This window comes from Schistosoma haematobium, chromosome 1 (assembly GCF_000699445.3).
Source record: "Schistosoma haematobium chromosome 1, whole genome shotgun sequence".
Lineage (NCBI taxonomy): Eukaryota > Metazoa > Platyhelminthes > Trematoda > Strigeidida > Schistosomatidae > Schistosoma > Schistosoma haematobium.
This window is the reverse complement of record NC_067196.1, coordinates 60,545,290-60,572,988: the sequence shown is the minus strand read 5'-3', so window position 1 is coordinate 60,572,988 and position 27,699 is coordinate 60,545,290. Positions and strand designations below refer to the sequence as shown.

Here is a 27,699-nt window from a genome sequence, read left to right as displayed (position 1 = left end):
CAAATTCTCCACAATGAGGGTGATCATAAGCCACTACGGTGGGTAAAGACAATGAAAGACCCTTTGGGAAAATGTCACGATGGACGTTGAGCTCGAAGGAGCATGACTGTGCGGTGTGGCGTCGGGTCGCGGTTGACTATGATCAAAGCTACAAATCGACTACGTGCCAGTTACCAGGTTAGACCTCCCCGTAGGCTAAATATCAGAAGGCGGTTGAAGGCTGTGGTTAAGATGTATTTGTTGGCGATCTCGTGATATCGAAAGAATACCGAGATCGTGCCAAAATCTACAAGCGAGACTACTGGGCGTACGAGACTTCATGCAAAGTCACAAACAACGTAAGACTGTTTTTAGTACACTTAAACAAACACGTACAGTGAAACAACCACTGGTACATTGGTTATAATAATAATTATTTCCATTATACCAATCGCGTTCTCTTGATAAAAGTAGGTCACTACAACTTTACGACTGATCACACATCGGGGAGATAAAATGTGGTCTCAGATTATCTATCGCGACCAGGGAACGATGAGGACTTACCCGAAGTAGTTTTGGAGTCAAAACAGTACAGTCAAAAGTGCTTTATTAACTCTGTTGAGAAGAAACTGTACTGGTGATTGTTTTACTGTACGTATTTGTTTAAGTGTACTAAAAACAGTCTTACGTTGTTTGTGACTTTGCATGAAGTCTCGTACGCCCAGTAGTCTCGCTTGTAGATTTTGGCACGATCTCGGTATTCTTTCGATATCACGAGATCGCCAACAAATACATCTTAACCACAGCCTTCAACCGCCTTCTGATATTTACCCTACGGGGAGGTCTAACCTGGTAACTGGCACGTAGTCGATTTGTAGCTTTGATCATAGTCAACCGCGACTCGAAGTCAACTACAATACTATTGAGTGTATTCAAAAACCATCTACAAATTTAGGTCATGGTGCTTGGCAAAAAACATACGGCGGACGCCTGATTACATTACATTCATATTCCTTATAATACAGAAAACTCAGATGTGGTGCCGTAATCACTTATAAAACTCAGGAATGCTAACGTATAAAAAGTTGATTTCAATAAATAAGAGTAGTCACTTATTGATATTCACTGACTTCTGAGGCAATTCAAACGTGGTTTAACAACAATTGCCAAACAACTTTATGCCACCGGTAGAAATGAATTAATATACACTGGATTTGAAGTTACTAAAATACAGATATTCAAAAATGTGTCAGAGATCCGGTTGTTTCATGATTTCTTTAGGTGTTATTTTGAGGATGTATTTTCAGGAATTGTTTCGGTTCACGTAGTAAACCATAATCTAGAATTAATTATATTTGAAATAACACATTTGACATCATAAACAGTCTTTTATTTAAAATAAAATATGAAATCACTTAACTGATATGTATAAATTCGATACTGTTGAAAGTACTAAACCATTACTGGTGGACAATCTATTGCCTGTAATATCCCACTTCTTTTTACAAAGACCCCTTGAGCATATAATTGTCAAATTATTTGTTATATGAGATTAAGATAAACTGTTAATGAGAACAGCAAGTTTCAGCACAAATGATTTGATATATCTAAAAGTGGCACTCGGCACCCTGGTGATCTGGTTTTCGAGAGAATATAGCAACTCAATAAGAATGATTCTCATGGACACAAGACACAAATTCAATGTTTCAAGATGTTTAACTCCGAACGTTACACATAGTGTAATATAAAATGGGATCACTTAGATTACTGACAACATTGTGAATTAGATCAACATGATTTCTTCACTAGTGTGATAACCAACCTGATTCTTTACTGTCCGGCTAAAATATAATATACCCCTTGAGAGCTTCTATCTTTTAAAGATAAAAGTAGAGTCATTTTGTCTCAATGGAACATTATGACTGAAATAAATTTTATCCCAAAGAAATTGAAGGGGAAAATATCTATAAGTATATTATAACTATCAAAAAGTACAAATTTAAGTCAAGAAATGTATTTTTGAGAAAGTTGTTGCCGTTTGTTCAAATGAGTATGTACTTGGTTTGTCATGAATATGAATCGAAAAGGAAGGAAACAATGTTTTTTAAATAATCTTGGTGAGATTTAGAGGGGAAAGATCTTTCCATTTTCAATGCAATATATAGGCGATCACTGCCTAAAGAAACTTTTCTCAAATATTTAAGAAGTGATGATAAAGATAATAGATAATGTTGCTATTAGAAATCTGGTCAATTATGTAGCCAGAGCTTTTTTATACTCTTTTTGTTAGTTTATCAAGGTAAACTAAAGCCATATGGCAATATATCAACCAGCTGACCTATAATTGAACTCCGACTGTAGCTCTTCTAGGGTTACTGCCGGGCCAAGGCCGACACAAAGGAAAAGGGTTGGGAATGGGATTATTAACCCCATCCCGTAAATAGCGACATTACTAAAAAGAATGATAACATATGTAAACAATTTGAACCATTTCAAATCTACACTCCCAGTTGAGGGATCTTCCCATCGAACAATCATGACACCTTATGGTGAAATCCGATATTCTTCGGAAGTCACGAGGCCGATGCCCTTTCCAACAACAAGAATAACCATTGATTAATATAGGTACATGGAATGTCCGAAAAATGTGAGAGACCGGGAGGACCAATCAAATCTCTGTATATCATATTTGTATCACTAAAAAAAGTTCAAAATAGTACAAGTAATTAAAAACAATTGTCTACGTAAGATACTCAATTTCTGTTGACCGGATACCATCAGCAACAGCCTACTCTGGGAGATAACAAACCAGTTGAGGGAATTAGGGAAAGATGTTAGGAGTGGATAGGAAATACATTGTGAAAATAACAAAACTGCATCATGAGGCAAACACTAACTTCTAATCTGAAAGGGAAACGGAAAAGAGGAAGACCTAGGAACACATTGAGTTGGGAGTCAGGAACAGACATCAAAAGGATGGATAACAACTGGAAAGGATTGCTCAGGACAGAGTTGGATGGAGAATGCTGATGGGTGGCCTATGCTCCTTCACGACGTGGGGTAACAGGTGTTAGTATGTAACTTACAATCGAGTTTTATTTTTGGAAAGTGTATCACTCTCGATTTTGAAATTTCGTAAAAAAAAAAAAATAAAAGTGGGAGCTTTTAAACAACAAAAGGCTATAATACTTAAGATTATATTTTCTTTTCTTGAATTCTGATTTCGCATATTATGTGATTAATTCGTATTCATAACTCGGTCATAATTATTCTAGATGTAGCTCTTTCGGTTAGTTGATCAACTCTGGGAATCTTCCGTTTTATTTCCGATCACCAATTGTTATCACTTAGTAAATAAAGTTGATCATAGATTAGGACAGAACAGCACAACTAGGTAAAAAAAGTGTTATGTGACTAATTGATTGATAATCTTATAGTGCAAACTTACAGCACGAATCACTATTTTTGATTAAAATCGTTTCTGTTATTGTTGTTTTCTTTATGCTTAAACTTTATTAGAAACATTTCTACAAATTGTTGCCTTCAGCTTATTTAGTTGGATTTTAGAAATGGTATATTGGTTATTTAACTCCGCATGGAGCCCCTCTGGGGCTACTGCCGGTCTCAAGCCCGGATAAAGGAGGAGGGTTGGGCATGGGGTTAGAGAACCCATCCTGTGAAAAACTAACTCGCTAAAAAAACGTTAACCAGAAAATATTAGTTATTTAGTTCGATTCATTTGAGTCACTAATTATTTTATTTATTATTATTGAGCTTTATTCAATATTGTATTTTTGGTACAATATAGAATTCTCAGCACAAAGTATTTCAATAAGTTTCCGTTTCTTTCTTCTTGGTCGATCCTGACGATAAATATTGAGTGATCGCCAGTTAGATGTTAGCAGTCCAGTAAATGAACATCTGAATAATGTATATTCTTTTCTCTGCATATTTCCAGCGACCACATTATCTCTTATTGGGCTTTTTGTAACTTTGACAACGAAAGGTTGTACACTTTTCAGAAATGCATCCGGATAAGTTATGCGATTAATAGACATAATGATATAATAAAACAAACAAAAATAGATAACTTGTTGAAATATCTAGATGGCAGGAACAGGTAGCCCAGATGCTTAAGCAGGCCGCCGAACATTCAACTCACAACAGATACCAAATACATATTTTTATAAATAACAATAAAATGAGAAAAAGAAAGTTTAAATTAATGAAAATCCCCATTATATATATATATATATATATATATATATATATATATATATATATATATATATATATATATATATATATATATATATATATATAATTAAACAAAGCAGTGTATTACAGGAAATACGTTTAATTAATAAAAAGAAAAGAACAAGGCATTTTATAAAGATAATTGAATTGCACACATGTGAATGACCAGAGCTTTGGTATAATAAGCATAGAAAATTTAAGCTAATTAAAAATGGAACAGCATATAACGAGAAAACAGAAATCGAAGAAGAACGAAAAAGAGAGATGATCAACAAAAAGAAAGAAAGTGAAATAAGATCATGATTTGTGTATGTTAACTAGAGTGGTCATTTAAAGCATAATATGAAATTAGTATATATATATATATATATATATATATATATATATATATATATATATATATATATATGGATAGATACTATGAAAGTGAATAAATAAATATTAGAACATATAAATAAATAAATAAAATAAAAACATAAAATGACAAGTTAAAATTCACTGGAACAATATTAGTCAATAAATTAATGATTAAAAATTAACCCTAATGAAGAATGTATGAAATTGATGAAAGATTTAATCAATGAAAAGAAGATGATAAGACAAATCAAATAATAATAATAATGATAGATTTCAATGTAAAGAACATAAACAGTATTAAACTGCTAATGGATTTGATAAAGATGAATTAGTATTAGTATTGTTATTATCATTATAACATCTATTCGCATATTCATGTAAGGTATTAGTTGATTTAACAATAGGCATAGAATGTTTTGAAATAGTTCTTAATGAACATTCTATTTTTGTTAATTCAATCTTATCATCATTATCAACATTCTTTTTATTATTTAAATAATCATAATTATCTTTGATGATAGTTTTTTGAAATAGATGAGAATCGGCTTGCATAATTCGTCGACGAATTTCACGTATTTTCAATTGTAAAGCTTGACGACTAGGGAAGTAACAAGCATAACATTGTTGAAAATGTGTAATCACAGGAACTGGATGTAAAAGTTAAATAAAAACAAGAAAAAGGAGTGGGAAGTTAAGTTAGAAAACAATAACATATGAACACACATGAAAAAATATGTTTCCGAATGCTCAGGATTTTAAGTCGACGATCAGTTAAACAAGAATAAGTGTTACATGTTTCTGATGTAGTACCATTAAATTTTATGACATGCCTACAGAATGTGAAAATCTGGTAGACTCAATAACCAACTGTTTATAAGTGGTTTCTAGCTGACATCAGTTCGTGATGGAATTCAACTTCAACACAGAAGTCCCAGTCGTTAAAACTGACCATCGTCTATGAAAAAAGTTCATTATAGAGCTAATACCAGCTCAACGAACGTAAAAGCACTTTTACAATTATATGAAAATAATCATTTTCATTAGATTATCACTTTTCTTTCTCTTAAGAATTTATGATGTACAATAAATATGTATGAATGAACACCAACTCTAGGATGCAGATACATCTAGCTAGTGAGTCCCAAATAGGACGAAACGCGCGTTCTGGATTCCACTGCTAGCCATCATTCATCTCTGTTTATAAATATATATGGTTATGATTACATACACACTATACTTGTTTCATAAATACAATTCACATACTTGATGGAAACAAACCATATTCTTGAAACAATTGTAAAACTAGTTTACGACGTATATGTAAAACAGATCTTGACTTAATTCCATTTGCTTCAGACAAATGAGAAAGAGTTATCAATGATGAATTTTCACTTGTTTGATGATGAATAATTTTTGGAGCAATTGGATGATTTTTAGATAAACGACCATATGAAGAAATACGTAAAGGTGAATTCAATGAATCAGTAGTCCACTTAAATTCTTTGATATTTGGAAAGTTTGCACCAAAAAATACATTATCTTCTAAACATTTATTTGATTTATCCATATTCTGTTTAGTTTAAATAAAACAAACAAAAATGAAAATTTTCAATACATAAAGAGTTGGATATAATATCGTATAACTTTTAGAACTGATAAATGTTATTATTGTGATGGATGGAGAATGCTGATAAGCGGTTTATGCTCTTCCATGAAGGGTAACATGCGTAAGTAATTGAGTATTATTGTGAATAGGGAGATAGTCGTTTTCAACATTTTAAGTGCGAGGAAAAAAATTCGAAGCTGACATCAGTTAATCATGAAGATTTTTCCTGAAATAAGGCAGAATTTTCATAGAGCCTAATCAAACATAGTAATAATTATATACTCACCGAAGAGTAACTTTAAAAATAGATTTTTTATTTAATTCAAGTAAATATTTGTGACTTTTACAGTTAACCAAATTGAATGATACCAAATAAGAGTTCTATTGTAATCAAAACTCACTGTAGTTACGAAAATGTGAATGACTGAATAAATTTGTAATATCCCAATGAGTAGAAAAATTAGATTTCCTGACGTTTCGTGACTCAGTGTAAGCCACTTCTTCTTGTTGTTCCGTTGTACTCTTTAAACTTGGATTAATTTTAATTTGGTTATTTCCTCTCTGAAGAAGTGGCCTACACTGAGTCACGAAACGTTAGAAAATCTAATTTTTCTACTCATTGGGATATTACAAATATATTGATTTATTTATAACAATCTACTCAATGCTCAGTTTATTCGAAATTATCAAGTCAAACCTTGGTAATGATATCTGTGAATGATTAAATTTCAATTTAATGATTCAGTAATATGGAGCTTACTATTAAAATCTGAAGGTTTTGAGTTTAATCAACTGTAGGATTATGGAGATACAAAAAATGTGTAGAGTGATTATAAATAGTTCTTTTTAAATTCCGTTTATCATTAGAATAACCCTATATATATATATATATATATATATATGCAACCTTACATGGTGAATATGTAGACAATGAGCTGCACTGACTACTAAAAATTAAAAAAAAACAGTTAAATATTTGTGTAGGATGCAACGGACCCATTGGCTCATTGCAGTCACATTTGCGTCACTTCACTAAACTCGGTTATCATCAAAAATGTGGACGCATTATACAATCCTTCAGTTGAATATAGTCCGAAACAGTAAAAAATGTCTGTCAGTTAGTAATGAATGCAAATGTGTTGCGAAGTATCAAGCTGTAGGGTAGAGAATACACTACTTAGTTTAGCCTCGATTGAAAAGATATGATATCTATCATTTTAAAACATGCACTATGTTGTGTTTATGTCACCCACTTGGCGAATTTAGATTTTGTTTATATGGTAATTTGATAAACAAAACTCTATGCCTACAATACTAATAAACAATATGGTGCATTTCCGAAAACAGTACTGCATCGTAAAGTAATGCCATCGCTGATCATGCAGTTTTCTCACGTCTTATGCTCCACGTCACTAACAACTCTGTGACGAAAGTATTCTGTAGTCCTTATTTCCAGAATTATACATATTAATTTTGCTATACTGTACGACAGTTTTTGACCAGTCAGTCATATATACTGTCATTATTCAACGAAAGGACTATATACATATTTATATTCCCGTTTTCTCGATTTGTTTCTCGCCTTGAATTTTCAGTCCGAACCAAACATTTTAATAATTCTGAAAAAAATTGTTAGCAAAAAGAAATGGTGATAAAGAGATAGAAGATAATTCATCTTACATGGTTATAATAATAATAAACGGAATAATACCAAGATCATGAAATAAGATCAGAATTGCGTGATATATTTGTGTAATACGTTTCGAACAACATGATCACATATATACTTGTTATGATATCATATGTGAAAAATAAAAGGTCAGTGAGACAAAGATAACGTGAAAACCACTCTGAATAATAGATCTGTATTAAAAGGGTACGTTAAGCACAAGAATAAATAGTTTTTAAACACATAAAGAGGGTTTCAGTTTTCGTATAGCCAAGGCTTCAATAAACATTAGTATATGTGTACATGTTTCCGTACATACATGTAGATTGATAGATACAGTTGGATGTGACACAATCGCTGATATGCTGTTTGGGTTTTTCCTGAAACATAGACCTTGACTTTCCGATAATGATGAGTTGGGCTGTATAAAATTTCCTATTATTAGCTAATTTAAACCTTCGTTTCAACATGAGACTGTTTGAGTCACCTCTGAGTGATAGGTTAATATAGACTAGTTTTTCGGGTAACAAACACGTAGTAGGTCCAGTCATATTGTTACCTTTCCTAGGATTTAAAAAAAATTGGTGAACAACCATTATTCACCAATGTTTGGGTTTCCCACAATAGTATCACTAGTACAAATACGATTGCTATTATTTAAGTCCTTTATTGATCCCCGTTTGTACAGTGGCTATCGAAACTAAGATATTGCACAATCCATGTCGGCTTTCATACCATCCAGTACGGTTTTCACATTATTTTCTTGATTATCCTTGTTTCCTATTACCTTTTAATTTGTTTAGTTGACTTTTTGTTTTTCATATATAATGTCTTAACAAGTATATGTATGAGCATATTGTTCGATATATACCACATAATTCTGATAGCCTTCGTCTTCTCATCGCATTATCAAAACTTGTTAAAAGGACTAATTGCTTTAAATACCAAAATCCTTAAAATAGTTACTACCAATTTTTAACAATAAACAATTATCATTATACAACATATAAAATATTTAAAAATAGAATAAAAACAATTAAGAAACCAAAATCTACTTACAAGTTTTTTGGGTGATAAATTTTGATGAATATTTTCCGAATCACTAAGATGAGAACTTGGAGAAGTAAGCGTACATAATTGTTGACTAGTGTCTATATTAAGTGTTGGAGTAACTGAACCAGCTAAAACAAATAAATTTAGAAAAAAAAGATTGAAAAATAGAATAATATGAATGTTTAAAAAACGAATTGCCAGGAAATTATAGTTTAGTGTTAAATGGTTGAAAGAGATCAGGTAGCAAGTTCTGAACAAATATATCGTCAGTAAAGTGTATATACAACTAATAAGGAGCAGATTCATGCCAACCATATAACATAACATTTCGCGTATGTGATGTAGATTCACGTAACCTAGTGACTACATTGGAACTTGATCCTTAGAATGAAATCAGAGTTAAAGACTCCGTAAAAGTAACACTGGTTACTAGTCAGTAACCAAACAGCATAGAATTGTACGTTAAATATAGCATATAATCAAAGAAAAGGAAGTTAACTACTGATTTGTAGATTTCGCTTCTAAAAAAAACTAGCATGGATTTGACAGATAAATGGATGAGTAAACGAGACTAAACAGTGTGGAACGTCTTAAATGGTATAGTCGCTTAACTTGCCACGCTTTATTTCTGTATAAAAATAGTAAAATTTCAATAAAGTATTTGTAAAGGCAAGAAGAAACATATAAGTGAAAAGTTACAAGACGATCAGAATCTAGAGATATCACTCAGTGAATGTATCTAGACCGCTATACTTCATTTACAGTCATATCATCTAGGGTCACCAAGTATTGCTTTCTTACATTTTAGGGACTAAAACTAGAAAAATTGTACTTACGTTAAGTACTTGGATAGGAAAAAAACAATCATTCACTTCTCAAACTAATGCCATATCCTATTTCATATTTTCTTGGTTTGTTCAACATATAACTAAACCACCATAAATGCAGCAGATTTACAACTACACAATCTAGAATTAAATACAGAAATCGACTTCTAGCCTTGACATTCTTCACCTTCCATCTTAAGATATGGATAAAATCAGATCTAGCAGGTATAAAACCTGACAAGCTTGAGGATTTTCAACATAGGGTTACTAAGCTAGTGACTGGCATTTCCAATCTCTCTAAGGACGAAGTATTAAAATATTTCAATTTTTCCGCCTTATAGTAGAACGCTACTTAATATTAACATTTCATATCTTAAATAATGATTCAGATGTTAACAGGTTTTTTCTTCTTTTTACTCCCTCTAAAACTGTTCACCTCTAAGACAAACACAAAAAATAGTTCACAAAAATCATGATTTAAGAAATTTAGGATGAGATCTTATTTTCCTTCTTAAATGATCAATTTAATTCATTTAAAATTAGAATTCACCAATATTTCATTATTTTATCATGTAGATGCTAGATCTCATTTCATATGATCATTTTGTAACGATCACAATGTTGATATTCCAAAACTTTTCATTAATATACATGTCATTGTGAATAAATGCTAATGAGTTTCAGTTCTATCAATAAACATTAATCTTTATATTGAGAATTTTTATTATAGGAAATCATATAGAAATAATGTAGTAAACAGTTGAATAAGTTTCTATAATGTAATAAGTAGACGAAGATTATCAGAACTATGTAATATATTAACGCAATACATCAGGTTGTTTGAAATATATTACGCTCATATATATCACACAGTTCTGATAATCTTCGTCTATTTATTACATTATCGAAATTTATCAAAAGGGACTAATTACTTTAAAAGTCGAATAAGTTAATTTCAATTGTTGTTACTGCTCATATAGAGATGATAAACTGTTTGGATCAATTGTGGAAACATTTTATGAAACAAATGTTTATAATTAAATCTTTGTATACAATCAACCAATCAATCAATCATATTAGTGTTTATTTGTTTGCTTTTTTAATTTTTAAAACAGAATGGACTCGTCAACACACATTTTTATTGATTTAGGCAATTAAATTTTAATAATCAAAAGATTAAAAGAGTTTAAAGATTAGGATAGTTATCAATAACCTGTACAAAATGAACGTGACAATGATAAGGATCGATTACATGAAACTATAGAAATACATTGTTTTTTTTTTCTGAATTACAAGAAAACTTCTATTATTATTCGATTGAAACTTGTTTTTAACAACTTACTCTGACTAGTTTCTGAGTAAAAACAAGGCCCTGAAGAACGTATGGTTAATTGATCGATAGATGTTGGTGATGACAAGTTTTGTGTAGATGAGACGGTATTAGGGTTAAATTTCGGTAGATAAGAAAATCGACGCCGAAAGTTGATTTGAGCTAAAATACTAATGATAATTTAAAGAAAAAAAGATGGTCTGTGAATAATAGTAAAAGTTTGTCAATCTAAACAATAGTTGATGTTATAACGAGGAAATAACGCAAAAAAAGAGAATTTCGATATAAAAATGGTCACATGTAATCACACTAATTTAATTGTAGGCGATTACATTTCATTTAACTCTCGTTTAAAATAAAAGTGTATTAGCTACAATTGATTAGCTGATATGTCTCAAAACTGAACGTACTGACAGTCAGTTATCAACGGTGATATGACCTGATACCAATATGTATCAACCTAGTTAGTACATTTTACATTAGGATAGTGCATGTGAGGAAATTAACAAATTGGAAAAATAAACTAACTAACTATGGATCTAAAAGAACAAACAAGATCGAATAAGATAAAACTCGGGATTTATAGGAAGATAAGAAATAAATGAAATTACTTTACTGAAACTGATTTTGATCTATCAGTTAATATCTCCAACTATTTATAGTAGTCAATGACCGGGGACACTAAATAGGGGGAGTTTGTGTCTTTCATCTAGTCCAGTTCAGCATTTGGTGACTCAGTGGTTTCGTTTAGTTACCACTCCTTACTTTTTATGATCAATACCTATGTTGGTCAGAATTTGACTTGAAAGAAGATGCTAGTCATATTTCACAGCTTCGAAACAATGTACAGAGAGCTACTGAGCACTTAGCTGGTTCTTCGAATCGGGAATGCACATTTTACTTGCGTCAATAGTGGCTTACGCTTGAGATTTTTTTAACCCAAAAACCAACCAGGGAAAGGTGACGGATACTTCAAACTAGGTGAAGTATCAAAACTTCCGATTACCTCGCTCTCTATAGTTAACAAGAGATTGATATAATCAGTCTTGAAGTTCTTAGAGGTATGAAGGCAGTTGGCGATTCCCGGATGTGAAGGGATATTTCAAGAAGGACCCAAAAAACGTATTAGATCATAAATGGTATTGACTACTTGGGAGCATCACTGAAGGACCCAAGGGATAATTGGTTGAGACCAAACATATACGGTGTTTCTGTGAGTAGTTTTTAGAGTGTTGGACCTTACTGTGGGCGTTGGAAACCCGTGGCAAGAAGAGGGTTGCTACTTTTAGAGCTAACCTACTGAAGATTCTGGTTGTCTGAGGGAAACATCTTACAGTGAACAGACCCCAGTGAAGTCAAAAATAAAACTTCACCCTCGGATTATAATTCTTACTTACTTACTTACGCCTGTTACTCCTCGTGAAGGAGCATAGGCCGCTCACCAGCATTCTCCATCCAACCCTGTCCTGGGCAATCCTTTCTAGCTCCGTCCAGTTGTAATTCATCGCTTTCATATCTGCTTATATTATCCGACGCAATGTGTTCTTTGGCCTTCCTCTTTTTCGCTTCCCTTTGGGATTACAAGTTAGGGCTTGCCTCGTGATGCAGTTCGACGATTTGCGTAATGTATGTCCTATCCATTTCCATCGTCTTTTCCTAATTTCTTCTTCAGCTGGAAGTTGGTTTGTTCTCTCCCACAGAAGGCTATTGCTGATGTTATCCGGCCAATGGATGTTGAGTATCTTGCGTAGACAGCTATTTATAAATACTTGTACTTTCTTGATTGTGGTTGTTGTAGTTCTCCAAGTTTCAGCTCCATACAGTAGAACTGCCTTGACGTTCGTATTGAAGATTCTCACTTTGATATAGGTTGAAAGTTGTTTTGAGTTCCATATGTTCTTCAATTGTAGGAATGCGACCCTTGCTTTGCCGATCCTCACCTTTACGTCTGCATCGGATCCTCCTTGTTCATCGATGATGCTTCCTAGGTATGTGAAGGACTCTACATCTTCCAGAGTTTCGCCATCAAGTGTGATTGGATTGCTGTTTTCCGCTTTGAATTTGAGGACTTTGGTTTTCCCTTTGTGTATGCTGAGGCCTACTGATTCAGAGACTGCTGCTACACTGGCTGTCTTCATCTGCATCTGTTCGTGTGTACGTGATAGGAGGGCTAGGTCATCTGCGAAGTCCAAATCGTCCGGATTATAATTCGGTTACTTTTAATTTAACCTCTCTCCAGCCCATTTGGTTAAGACTTAAAGGCATGAATGTTCAAGACTTAAATATATATTTTTCTTTATCTTCTAAATATCAAACAGAACATTATTATTTCTGGATAAAATTACTATAATTATTGACACCTAATTTAATTGAGCTTGTATTATTTAAAAGGATTAAGTGGTCTGGTATGGGTTTTACGGTATCATAATTAGATTACCAGACACTTAGTTTATATCCAAATTATAATTAGTAAACAATATTTGATAAATCACTTGAATTCAATATTATGAAAATCAATGTATAAAAACAAACAAACAACTTTGATCAATCCAACAACGTAAAGTATTTTATCTGTTTATTTGTTTCTAGCCGATTAATCAATAATTATATATGTACATTTAATCGGTTCTCTTGTTCTTGTAAAGGAGATTATACTGGCTACATGAAACATGTACTTTCCAGACGTATTTTCGAGGATTAACCTGTATGTGTATTTAAAAAGAGATCCAAGTCAATCAATAGTTCAGCCCTTGAACTATAGTCACGGACCGCTATTTGCATAATTTTGTATCATTTATACAGTCAGAGAACTAACTCAAAAGGGATTTAGATTATAAATTTGTGCACGACTTAAGGTTTCATAGTTTACTATTTCAAGCTTGATCTCTATTCAAAAAAGATGTGCTTGATTACTTATTTGAAAAGTTGTTATCACCAACTGTTTGTTTCATTTAAATCTTCTTCATGTTTATCAAAAGTATGATTATCTGTAGCATTTCTTTGATAAAATGTTATTTAATATTACATTGAAGACAATTACATATTCAATATCTTAATATTTGATTACTTTTTGGTAACTTCAAAGAATTATGTGACACCCGTCTCTTTTCATTGAAGGCTGTTATGTGTAAAGACTAGTAATAAATACCGTTGTACAGCTTTGATAAATGAGATTATTGAAAGGAACAGTCTATTCGCTGAACCGTCTTCATACACATGCAATAGTTATTAGTGAAAAAAAGACATTATCACAACTCACTTTTCTGTAGTTTCATCAAATTTCCGTTTAAAACATCGATTAGCTGCATCAGCTGAGAATGGAGCACGAGTTTTTTCAACCGATCTATCAGATTGTTCAATATTTTTGTTTATGATCCTGGAATTAAATACATCATGTAATTTCAATGGAGGAGGTTTTGATTTAGAAGAAACAGTTTGTTGATTCTGAGAATTTTCATTGGTAGATGATTGAAATTTATTCTCACAATTATAGATTACACAATTCTCTTCTTTAAAAGAAACAGGTTGATGGTATGAGTTATTTATCGGCTGCTTTCGAATATGAAAAAGGATAAAATTACTTTTAATATAAAGCATATCTTGTTAACATCAAACGGTGATATCTTAGAAACGAAGTAAGAATTACAAGTCTGAAGTACCGACTAGAAACATTACGAATAATTTGATCAAGTGATTACTAATCTAAGTGTTAAGAAAATGCAGAAGTATCAGTCAACTCAATCAAAATGATAAGGATCGATAGTTCGATTGTATATCAGGGTTAAGGTGACCACTGAGATTTAAATGATGGCATTTTGTCTAGCAGATAATACTTTAGTATAATCTCACAGTCCGTTAAGACTGTTAGTATCCACTTATATACATACAAATATCTTGAAAATGTTGATACGCACTACAAATCAGTATTTCTTGTAATATTTGTTAACAGTCGGTAGAATTTGTTTGGATGCTATAATTATCTTCTGAAATAAGTATAATAATATTTATTCCTTCAAAATCAGTAGCAACTGAAGAAAACGAGACTGACCTCTCATAAACTATCGACTTCCATAAATCTTTGAAACCAAAAGAAAATACATTTTGTCTTTCATTTATTACTACAGTCATCATTTTCTTACTACAGTTACAGAAAAGAAACTATCAACATATAGATTTAAAATAAACAATTTTGTAAAAAAACACTGAAGTATTTTACATTTCAAATTATTCTAATGACAATAAGTCAGTCAATTTGCAAATCATTCTAATAGTTGTAAATCCAAATTAACAACGTAGAATAATTGACAATAAATATATTAATCAAACTTACAATTGTAGAATTCTGTTGGTTAGGTATGTGAGTATCAATATTATTTTCTAAAGAAATTTCATTGATTTGATTAGATTTTGATGTTTCACAAGTATTTTTTATAGATTGTTGATTGATTTCAAGTAAAGAGTTGTTCAATTCTAAAATGGAATAATAAGTAATAAAGATTGAGTACAATTGTAACTACATGTTATAATCCAAGTTAGTGAATATTGAAAGCAAAAGTTAGAAAATAAGTGATACACTGCTCCCGTAGTCTTTAGAACTCTTTTCTAATAGTTGTAATCTGTTTAGTTCTGTACCTAAGAGCGAAACTATAAGTTATTTAGTGTAGAAATATCGATTATATTTAGGAAGCTCATTAAACAGCATTGTGACGTTTTCTCATTCATAATCTAATTGTTAAATGTGGTTGATACAAACAGACAATAGAATATTACATGTTTTTGTCAGTCGATCAAATCGAACCGTCAATAGAGTAGTAAAACCTTGTGAAAGATTAGGGATCAAGCCAACTAAATAGTTTTAGATAAACAAAATAACAATAAAGATGTATTGATCGAGATGGTATACTTATTCAAGTGTAATATTAACTCACATTCTTAATTAGAGAGAAGGGATAACAGAGTGTTGTGTGAGAACTGAGCACGGAATCATGAAGTAACTATTAATTCTTTCTAGAAAAAAAAGTGTGAGAACGCTCGATTATTACAAACTTGAAATGATGGGTGAAACTTGTGATTTTTTAAGAATCTAACTGAAAATATTCGAAATTTTATGATTCCCCCTTCTTTCGATTTCTTCTTTCATTCGTTTTTTCTTAATAAGAAGCATCAACGAAAGATACAAATTAAATGCATTTATAAATCAAGAAAATCTAAAAACTTGTGGCGTTCGCATAACAGCACCTCTCCCCTCCTGGTTGGCAGCGACACCAAATGTAGTGAACAAGAACACCAGTGGGGACAATCGAATGTATTAAGCACAAAATTACAGTACTTGTTAATAAAATCTAACAATCATAAAGTAAATGCTTAATTTGCAAAATGTTCACCAATCGTCTCAAAATGACTCAGACCTCATTGTTCTTGCATTTTCATACAAATTGCATTCTGTTTCCATTCATTACTGTTCGATCCTCTTGTCTCTCTGCTACCAGACCTTCTGTTCACGACTAACATCATATACTACTTATGTCAATATTAGTAACACACACCATAATATCACTCGATATTAACACTATACAAACGAAATGAACAGTACAAGTATCCCATAGAATAAAGAAAAATGAAAATGTATACATAGAAAACATACCTGTAGATGAACAATTGGACGACAAAGAAGACGATGATGATAATGGTGACGACAATAACGTTGGTTTAATATTAATTGATAGTGGACACAGGAGAGGATTTTCTGCCACTTCAATTAGTAATGTATTGGGACAAACCGCAACTTGTGGTAGCATAAATGTAGGATGAGATAGGTCTGTAATTGAATTGGATTTGTTGCTATCGCTTAATGATTGGTTTTGTAGACAATTATCAGAGTTTTCGAAAGTACCAGAACTGAGAATGTAATGTTTGTTTATTTGGTTTTTCAAAGAAAAGAGAACAATATAACAAAAAATTAACCCCGTTCGATTTTTAAATGAATTTGTTTTCTTCAGTGTTTAATAAAAATTAGATACAAAATATCCTAGTTAATGACAATCATAAATGAACGAAATCATTTCTATAGTATATATCAACTAGACAGGATAACTCAAATATGGAATAAATATAGGAAAAGGAGTAAATAATTTCAAGAACTTTTATTTAATATTCAACACTAGGTCATTTATACGAAAATCAGTGGTTTATACATAAACAGTGATACAGATTGTAATTCACCTTGTCTATTTTTTCATTTTAAATACTTATTTGCAGTCTGTAATGAGGTTGGTGAAATACAGTGAACTGATTCTATTCTGCTAAATATGATATTTGAGATTTATATTAGCATTTCTAAAGAGAACAGATAGTACGAAATTACAACGGTGTAATTGTACAAGACAAATTAGAAATGATGAATTTGAGTATCAAGCCTAATAGACAAAAGTCTAGTATCTCATAAACAAATGCATAGATTCAATGAATATGCAAAAAAGAGATTATGTATAATATGGTACAAAACTCAACTTTTCTCCCTAGATGTTTTTGAAAGAAAAGTAAACATACAGAAAAGCATTATATAAAGTGCATGTAAATATCCATATCAACAAAAAAACCCAGCAGATCTACAAGGGAACAAAGAAGACATGTGAAGTAAGAAAGAAAAATTAACAAAATGTCTATAACTGATATTAAAATAGAGAATGAGTTTATCTTTGCTACCAAAACAGACTTTTAGCGACAAAATCTGAAGTTATAAACCATTATTGATCTTGACTACAATATGAACCTGAACTAGTCTCTAATTGTTTACAATGTCTGTAGATAACCAACCAATCATTATGGACTGATTTTATACATTAGACTAGTCATATTATTTATAGTTGTTACTTGAAAGTGTTACATACTCTCTAATTATTCTATTGATGAGTTAAAGAAATTTATATTTTTAGAAAACAGTAGTTGAATGGAAAAACAATGATTATTGATAGGATTTACTGTTGACAAATTAAAATATTTTCGTGAAAAGAAAATTTTCCCCAAAGTCACATGATATGTGAGATGTGTATCAGTTGATTAAAAGAAAGAAAGATGAAATGGATAGACAAAGACAGAGTAAACAAGTGAACGTAAACAAAGAAAAAAAAAGTATTAAACTTAAAATGTTGACCAATACTGAAATTAAAAATAATGTCAGTTGGAGACAATGAACTTATTATATTTAGACAAAACAATCAGAATGTAAATGTAAATATCCAGTCGTTATGACAATTAAGAAATCACTAGGTGGTAGGTAAGATTTATTAAATATTAACAACAAAATTGAATAATTGCTTGACAGGTAGACAGAGATAAGGGAAGAAAACGAAATTGTCATTACAATAGCCCTTGAGAAAGTTAAAGTGACTATATGTATAGACTGTGATTATTTATATTGACTTCATTAAGAGTGAAAAGAATACTTACGTGTTGGTGATATTAAGATTGATAAAAACGAATTAATAAATTTGCTTAAATGAAGTTAAGAGTAAAATAAATTCAAACAACCAATACAGGGAAAGTAGATTATCGAAAATTCTATTGTAGACAAGATTACTAACAACGTAAATTTAACACAATTGAATTCTGGTCGGCTCAGTGGTCTAGAGGTTAAGAGTTCGGACGAGACCAAAGGTTCTGGGTTCGAGTTACGCGTGAGCAACCGTGGATGCGCACTGCTCTGGAGTCTTGTATTAGGATGAAACGGAGATCCAGTACTACCAGATTTTCCATGGTGATCGACATCGATCAGTTCATGGTTTCAATGAACCTTACATTTAAACTAACAGATTGGATATTTACTTGGCTTGGTCTATCCGTAAATCATTTTTGTTGATTTAGAGAATAATACAGTAGATAACTTTCGTCCATAAATTTCCTAATTTTCATCAAACCTACTGTACAATCAGTTTTTATTATGCATTATGAGGTCATTATCGTTTTTAGGTAGTACGTTTTCCCATATTCATTCATAAGAACTGGATGAATTATTTAGTTATAAAGAATTTTACAACTAGTATGCACACATAAATATAATAATAATAATAATAATAATAATAAACTAGTGGAGTTAATTTTAATAGTAAAAATGGTGATATTGTAACGTTAAATTCGCCCTAATTTTCTCTTCAGGCATTATTATTGCACAATTACAAATATAACCTGAAAGTGGGTAATTTTACATTGGTTTTCAGGAGAACCAGGTACCCATAAAGGTTTTAACACGATCTGGACAGTACAGCCCAATCATGCAGCGCAACTATACAGGTACTAAAACGCTTGATGAACCAATACATTGTATAGAACAAAGAATGGTATTACTTTGCTTCTTATTTTACAGAACATCAGTAAATCACATATAAATTGGGTTTACCATTAAAAAAGAAAATTTATATTATTCATCATCTTATGTAATAGACATAATGGTAGCTTACTTTGACGATTGTTCGAGAACTAATTGACTAGTTGAATTACATGTAGAAGTAGTTACGCTAGAATCTATTAAAAGATTTTTTATTGAACCACTCAGTGAGGTTGACTCTTGATCAGGAGTTACTGTCGTATCTTCATAAGATCCAAAAGTTGACAGGGACAGACAATTTATGTTTATTCCATCAAATACAGCAATTCAATGGGAGTTCAACAAAGAAACAACAATGACCATATATATGTACAATTAACTAATGAGTTATATAAAATTTACCGAAGCATAACAGATAACATTGAAATGATATTAATATCGACAATTCGCTTATTTTAAAACTTAGCATTATGAGAATTTTCGACGAAATAAGGAAGTAAAACTGTCATATTCCCATGAGAATAATGGATGGTAACTTTTGGGACCCATTTATGGATCAATACTATGCGTAAATTTTCATCGTGTAATTTTTAATTAACTAAACTATTCATATTCGTGTTCCTCTTATCATAAGCTTCATTTTGACCTACGGACTGTTATTATACGATTTATCATTCTTGAGTTATCCCCTGTCTATCAATTACTATCTCTCTTATTCACAGCCACATTTGGCTAAGTCTTGTACAAATGTTGTTTCCTATTTTATGGTACGATGTGGTCTGTTTGATTGGTATATAAACTCCGTATGTTTGAAATAAGTGATTCATATCGCAGAGGCTGAGATAGGTGTTCTGGACTTAACAGGCTGGGCTAGGCGGGAAGCAGGACCGATAAGGACTCTAGACTGTTCGTACGGGCTTTTACGCGTCATTGGTCCGATAGATAATTGACTGTTCTCTAATTGGCTGTATCATCACGTGATACACTAATAGGACACAGGGCACAAGTTATAACAGAAACTTAACTACAGCCTACTCACTCTACTATTCTGGAATGTGGCCTGACAATTCCATCTCTGTGCTAACGGGGTAAAGCAACTTGAAACGATGTACATACGTATTAGGTTCCACGTTGTGATTGACTGACTGGCAGGTTGTAGAAACACTGCACTAAAAATATAGAATACTGAAGTTATTCCTGCATGGTTTCACATATATAGTTTCAATTCCCTTTGGATTTATGCTCTCGAAATTCACTGATCCTTCCTCCTTCTGGAACTTCAGTTAGTGGGAGGGGTAAGGAATAATATAAGTAACATGGCGTATTTAGATGATTTTTAGTTCACACAGTCCCACTGAATCAAACTACACATAAGAGATCTTTCACTGAGATTTGGTCGATAAGCTCTCGTACTACTTTCAAACTGAATATCATACGTACAACTTGTAGACCACAGGTAATAGTTGTTAAAGCTATATGTATGTGAAGAGTGAATAGTATGGAGTTATCTTACTAAATAGGTAAGGCCAACTGAATAACCATTCTATGGTCGTGTATGAGAATTTAATAGACACAGGATATGTGAATCCATAGGGTTTCAAAGTTTCAACTAATGATAAATGTTTAGTACTCAATATAAGGATGTAAATGTTGTTAGCTTTAGGAAATAGTTAAAAACATTTCAAGAGGTTTCATACGATCGAACTGCTAACACGAGCTACATACTCATGAGAGATTAAAGTTCTCGTGAAAAGGTTGATTATCAGAAAATGACTTTAAGAAATGATAAAGAGAATTTGTGACGAGTAAGATGTAGTTAGATGTGGTCGCAGAATCCAGAAGACAACCCCACTGGAGATCGGTTATAAGTAGATTTTTCGTAAATAACTTACTTACTTATGCCTGTTACTCTCAATGGAGCATAGGCCACAGACCAGCATTCTCCAACCCACTCTGTCCTGGGCCTTCTTTTCTAGTTCGTAAATAACTGCTCTGGGTATAAGGGTTATCGCTCCTATAAGTTTCTATAATTTACTTCTGAAACTAAAATTCCAAACGCTTAGATACTTTTATGGGAAGGTAGAACCCAGAATTACATAAACTAGTATTTGTCTTTTCATAAAATGTAGCTTATTAATAAACTATTTCATGTTTGACTGTCATTGTGCTAATTCCAGTTCTTTTCAATAATAGTGTCTTGAAATATGGCAGCCGTAAACAATGTTACATTGTAGCTCAGTGAGATATTGTCTCTGTTTTTGAGTGATATAATTGTTGATCTGAGGCTAGAGTTCTTCATTGAGAAGTGTTAGCAAATGATTAGAGACAATGAATGTTATAATTGAAATTTTAGAGCGAAATCATACTGATTTCTATGATCGTACAACCTTTATTAACATTAATGTAACCAGGGGGAATACACGTCAATACCAGGGAAAGTCTTCAACAGATTGTTGCTGAACCGGATGAAGGATGCAGTAGACGCCCAACTTCGAGATCAACAAGCTGGATTCCGTAAGGATCGGTCGTGCACGGACCAAATTGCAACACTACGGATCATCGTCGAACAATCAGTTGAGTGGAACTCATCACTATACATCAACTTCATTGATTATGAAAAGGCATTTGACAGTGTAGATAGGAGGACATTATGGAAACTTCTTCGACACTACAGAGTTCCTGAGAAGATTGTCAATATTATCCGGAACTCATACGACGGACTACAGTGCAAAGTAGTGCATGGAGGACAGCTGACAGATGCATTCCAAGTAAGGACCGGAAGTCAGACAAGACTGTCTACTCTCTCCCTTCCTCTTTCTTCTGGTGGTCGACTGGATTATGAAGACCTCGACATCTGAAGGAAAACACGGAATACAATGGACAGCTCAGAATCAATTAGACGATTTGGACTTCGCAGATGACCTAGCCCTCCTATCACGTACACACGAACAGATGCAGATGAAGACAGCCAGTGTAGCAGCAGTCTCTGCATCAATAGGCCTCAGCATACACAAAGGGAAAACCAAAGTCCTCAAATTCAAAGCGGAAAACAGCAATCCAATCACACTTGATGGCGAAACTCTGGAAGATGTAGAGTCCTTCACATACCTAGGAAGCATCATCGATGAACAAGGAGGATCCGATGCAGACGTAAAGGTGAGGATCGGCAAAGCAAGGGTCGCATTCCTACAATTGAAGAACATATGGAACTCAAAACAACTTTCAACCTATATCAAAGTGAGAATCTTCAATACGAACGTCAAGGCAGTTCTACTGTATGGAGCTGAAACTTGGAGAACTACAACAACCACAATCAAGAAAGTACAAGTATTTATAAATAGCTGTCTACGCAAGATACTCAACATCCATTGGCCGGATAACATCAGCAATAGCCTTCTGTGGGAGAGAACAAACCAACTTCCAGCTGAAGAAGAAATTAGGAAAAGACGATGGAAATGGATAGGACATACATTACGCAAATCGTCGAACTGCATCACGAGGCAAGCCCTAACTTGTAATCCCAAAGGGAAGCGAAAAAGAGGAAGGCCAAAGAACACATTGCGTCGGATAATATAAGCAGATATGAAAGCGATGAATTACAACTGGACGGAGCTAGAAAGGATTGCTCAGGACAGGGTTGGATGGAGAATGCTGGTGAGCGGCCTATGCTCCTTCACGAGGAGTAACAGGCGTAAGTAAGTAAGTAAGTAAGTAAGTAAGGGGGAATACACGTATCTCTCAAGAATTCAGTCATTATGAAACGGCTATTTAGAAAGATGAATTTATTACAAACCAGTAAAACTAATGGAGTAAAAATGGTAAACAGTTTTTCTATGATGAACTAATTACCGCAGATAAACCCAATTTGTAATTAAAAAACAACTTTTCGATAGGCTTTTATGAACTAGAAAGACTATTTTAGTTGTATATATACATATATATGTTTGAGAAAGTAAACGTAAATTGGTAAATTAGACAAAGTACCAGTGAATAGGTCGTAAATAATCAGTTTATAAACTTTTACTTATTCCGATTTGCAATGAGAAGAGTAAGTGCATATTTAAACATGAAAAGTAATTCGTATGTAAATGAATAAATAATTACCTTCAAAATTGTGCTCTGTTAATTCCTCGTTGGAATTATTAATAGTTTCAAAATTATCACTACAGGATGTATTGGATTTGTCAATGTTGACTTGAACGTTTTTAGAATCAGTATCAAGGTCCTCAATAACAAGTGGTGGAGGTTGTATTAAAGCATCATTAAATAAGTTATTTTCTTTATCCAAATATTGAACGGCGTGTAATAATAGGTCTAAACCATTTAATCCATACAGATCATTCTCAATAACAGAGGATTTTACTTCGAATGAACTATGATTATCATAACAGTTATGTTGAGTGATATTTTCAGCTATGAGATTCGATTGTGATAAAGCTGTGAATGTAATAAAAGAAAATTAATTCTTATATTATAAAATCTCATGAAACAAATGGAAATAAATCTAGGTAGTTAAACATGCAATGTGACGATAAATAGCATTTGCATAAAGTTACGGTCGGGATATAGTGATCTAGCTGCAGAACCCCGCCAGTAGCGTTTCTGGAGCTACTGCCGGTCCCAAGCCCACACAAAGGAAAAGGGTTGGGAATGGGATTATTAACCCCATCCCGTAAATAGCGACATTACTAAAAAGAATGATAACATATGTAAACAATTTGAACCATTTCAAATCTACACTCCCAGTTGAGGGATCTTCCCATCGAACAATCATGACACCTTATGGTGAAATCCGATATTCTTCGGAAGTCACGAGGCCGATGCCCTTTCCAACAACAAGAATAACCATTGATTAATATAGGTACATGGAATGTCCGAAAAATGTGAGAGACCGGGAGGACCAATCAAATCTCTGTATATCATATTTGTATCACTAAAAAAAGTTCAAAATAGTACAAGTAATTAAAAACAATTGTCTACGTAAGATACTCAATTTCTGTTGACCGGATACCATCAGCAACAGCCTACTCTGGGAGATAACAAACCAGTTGAGGGAATTAGGGAAAGATGTTAGGAGTGGATAGGAAATACATTGTGAAAATAACAAAACTGTATCATGAGGCAAACACTAACTTCTAATCTGAAAGGGAAACGGAAAAGAGGAAGACCTAGGAACAAATTGAGTTGGGAATCGGAAACAGACATCAAAAGGATGGATAACAACTGGAAAGGATTGCTCAGGACAAAGTTGGATGGAGAATGTTGATGTGCAGCCTATGCTCCTCCACTATGGGTAACAGAAGTAATTTGGTTTCAGAAGAAAAATTTATTCCAAGTGTTCTGTTGTCTACCGGTGACGGGAATGATTTCTGTTTTAAAGTAAATATTTATCAAGTGTCTTAATGCATTCATAGAATATATTGTAAGAATGAGAAACAACAAAGAACACTTGACAGAATAATCGTTTTCAAAAACTTTGTCTTCATGATCTACTCTTATAAATTTATATAAATTTTGTATACCAATAAAATGGATGTGAGACGTTATTTTTTAATTGAAACTGTTTACCATCTACTCTTTGTTTTTTTTCAACCTTTAAACAGTTGCACAACTTACTTAAGTAGACAGATATTGTACTAATATCTACAGATAAATGTATTGTTTTTGAACAAGTTTGTTTTAAGACGTTTTGATTATGTATATGTGTATTACGCAATTCGAAAGGATTGTTATTTGATGAAGATATTACCACTGGACTTATATAAATTTACAAAAATAAAATATCATGAAATACAACTTAATCTTTTATATAAACTTTACGATGCTATCACAATGTACTTGTTCAGTGTAAACAATGGTATAAACATTCATGTAAATGTCAGGTGATATGTAAACTACAAAAGTATCACATATATTTTTTGAAATACCACTTTTCAAAACAACATCAAATTAATCCCAAATACAGTATAATCATTAAAAATACTATAAAAATCTCTACTATTAGTGTTATATTCAGGGATGTATGGTGCCACCTTAGACCGATGAATAAAAGGAAAATCAGTAATGCAGCAACAGGACAAGCTAAGCTATTCCTCTGCGCCCTAGCTTTGTTAACTAAAGGAAGAAAACCAGATTCACCTGGGAAAATATATAATTCCACAAGCAATCCAGAAGAACGAATAAAAACCACTCAGTTCATGTGTAATATAAATAATACAAAATACATCCTTGGAAAGCGTCACAAAAGAGAAAACGAACCGATTACTTTTAGGGTCCTTCCAGGTGGGCAATACAAACTTAAAGTAAAAATGGGCACTTTTGGCGCGGAAATGAAGAATTCAAATCCTAAAAATTAAATTACAAAAATAAGAAGTTCACCAATCGATTTCTGAGGATCTAGCATCCTCAACAACTAGTTTAACATAAATTCGAACCTCACGAAGAGTAACAGTTTTTTCAAGATTGCAGATATGCCTTGCTGATGATGAGCACGAAACTTATTTCTAGGACAACCTACTGAGACTACCTCCAACCATCAATTATCGGAAAATAGTGATGAAAATGTTTAGTCATTTTGGGTGGTGGGTACATTGTAACTTGGTCGATAGGATTCGATTAGAACTACAGATTAAACAAAACTATATAACATCACATGAACTTGATGATAGACTATACAATTCATAAAATCTATTGAAAGAAACTAAAAACTTACTTATAGGTGATTCATTATTCAATGATAACTCGTTTAAAGCTGAATTCGCCAAAATACTGTCAGATTCATTGGTCTGGTTACTGGTACATGAATGTGTAATAAGTTTATTTTCATCTGATAAAGACTTATTCACCAATAAATTGCTAGAATCAGTCAGTGATGTATGCGTTTTGGGATGTGAATTACAATCAGTTAGGAATCGTTTTTTAATGTTTCCACTTTCTGACCTAAGTCTTTGTTTAGAAGACCATTTCCAATTGGGAAATAATTGAAAATGCGCAGCTTTTAGCTAAATATGAAAGGGAGATAAAAAAAGTGATATAATACGAAACACTATCATATTAAAATCAGCAAGATTGTAAATCAAAGTTTACTCAGTCGGTTAGTAATCATTCGATAAATTGATTATAATTATCGTATGAACATTTCCTTTATTTTAGGGACTGTATACAAAGTTACTACAGGTTAAATTCAATTTATGTATCTCAATTTATTCAGTTTGTTTATCGCTTTATTTTGGTCTATTCAATGATATTCACAGCTTAATCATGATCGCCGTAATAATATGGTTAGATATCTGAGCTTAACGTGAAACAAACATTTCAATTCATAAAAATGTTTATTGAGGTACATCAAAATCGGAAGTAACGATCTAAATATTACGTAAATATCCATAGATATTAAGAACTGCAATTGAAAAATCTAGATTGACATATATGAATCCTGAGTCGATTCATTGTAAGTTACAATTTAGTTACTGGCTTTAAGTCTCAATGTAAACGCCAAAATTGAGATTTAGGTAAATCCTATCGACGAATCTCGGATAAAATGAAACGTTACTCCAAGTCTCTACCGCTAGTCAAAATCTGAACATATATTTTTCAAACAGCTATAAATTTATATGTTACAAATTTATTAAAAAATGGGAAATATTACATCTAAGGACAATTTATTCATTAATAAAGACAGTTTTAGGAACTTCAAATATGAAGTTTGCTGAAAAATTCCAATGTTGTTAAAAAAGCTTTTTTCGGAAAAATTGAATGGATATCAGAATAACAAATAGCACAAGTGTTTATATGGTATTATAGAATAATGATCTACAGTAGTAATTCTGAACTCTTAAGTTCCTAGCTCAAATCTCGTTTCATATGACTATGCCCTTTTACTTTGAAGTAATAGCGTTTATTTGTGATCTTTACACGCTAAGAAGCTTGCTCTTTGTAGTTCTATCAAGATGAGAAGGTTAGCCGAAAAGCGAAAAAATTGAAATCAAGTGGTTTGTCTACTTTATTGAATGACAGTTGGGATAGTAAATCCAAGTACGATGTAAAAGTTACGCTTCAAGATATCATGGAGCTAGACTGCTTACAAAAATTGTGAGAAAGTTTATTAGATGTAAGAACATCTCTATAAAATCAGAAATTTCCTAAAACAATATAGATGTTTATTTAATTTTGGGGTCATATTTGTTGCTCTATTTGGTATATCAAGGAGGTAAAATCTTTCACTATACTGAAAGTTAGAAAACCATCAACAACAATCCTTTTTCTATTTTACGACACCGATTTGAAACCCAAATATTG

General features: G+C 32.4%; 1 protein-coding gene across 1 annotated transcript in view; it reads right to left on the bottom strand.

The window, feature by feature from the left end:
• Positions 1-4,302: 4,302 nt before the first annotated feature.
• Positions 4,303-27,699, bottom strand: part of MS3_00000872 (uncharacterized protein) — a 47,392-nt gene continuing 23,995 nt past the window's right edge. Inside the window, exons 8-17 of the mRNA XM_051208467.1 lie at positions 26,114-26,402; positions 23,506-23,838; positions 19,535-19,664; positions 16,723-16,976; positions 15,409-15,548; positions 14,338-14,627; positions 11,091-11,248; positions 8,928-9,049; positions 5,857-6,163; positions 4,303-5,240 (exon numbers count right to left, since the gene is read on the bottom strand). Coding sequence (XP_051074692.1) covers positions 4,891-5,240; positions 5,857-6,163; positions 8,928-9,049; positions 11,091-11,248; positions 14,338-14,627; positions 15,409-15,548; positions 16,723-16,976; positions 19,535-19,664; positions 23,506-23,838; positions 26,114-26,402 — 2,373 coding nt within the window. The 3' untranslated portion in view covers positions 4,303-4,890. The remainder of the gene's footprint in view (positions 5,241-5,856; positions 6,164-8,927; positions 9,050-11,090; positions 11,249-14,337; positions 14,628-15,408; positions 15,549-16,722; positions 16,977-19,534; positions 19,665-23,505; positions 23,839-26,113; positions 26,403-27,699) is intronic.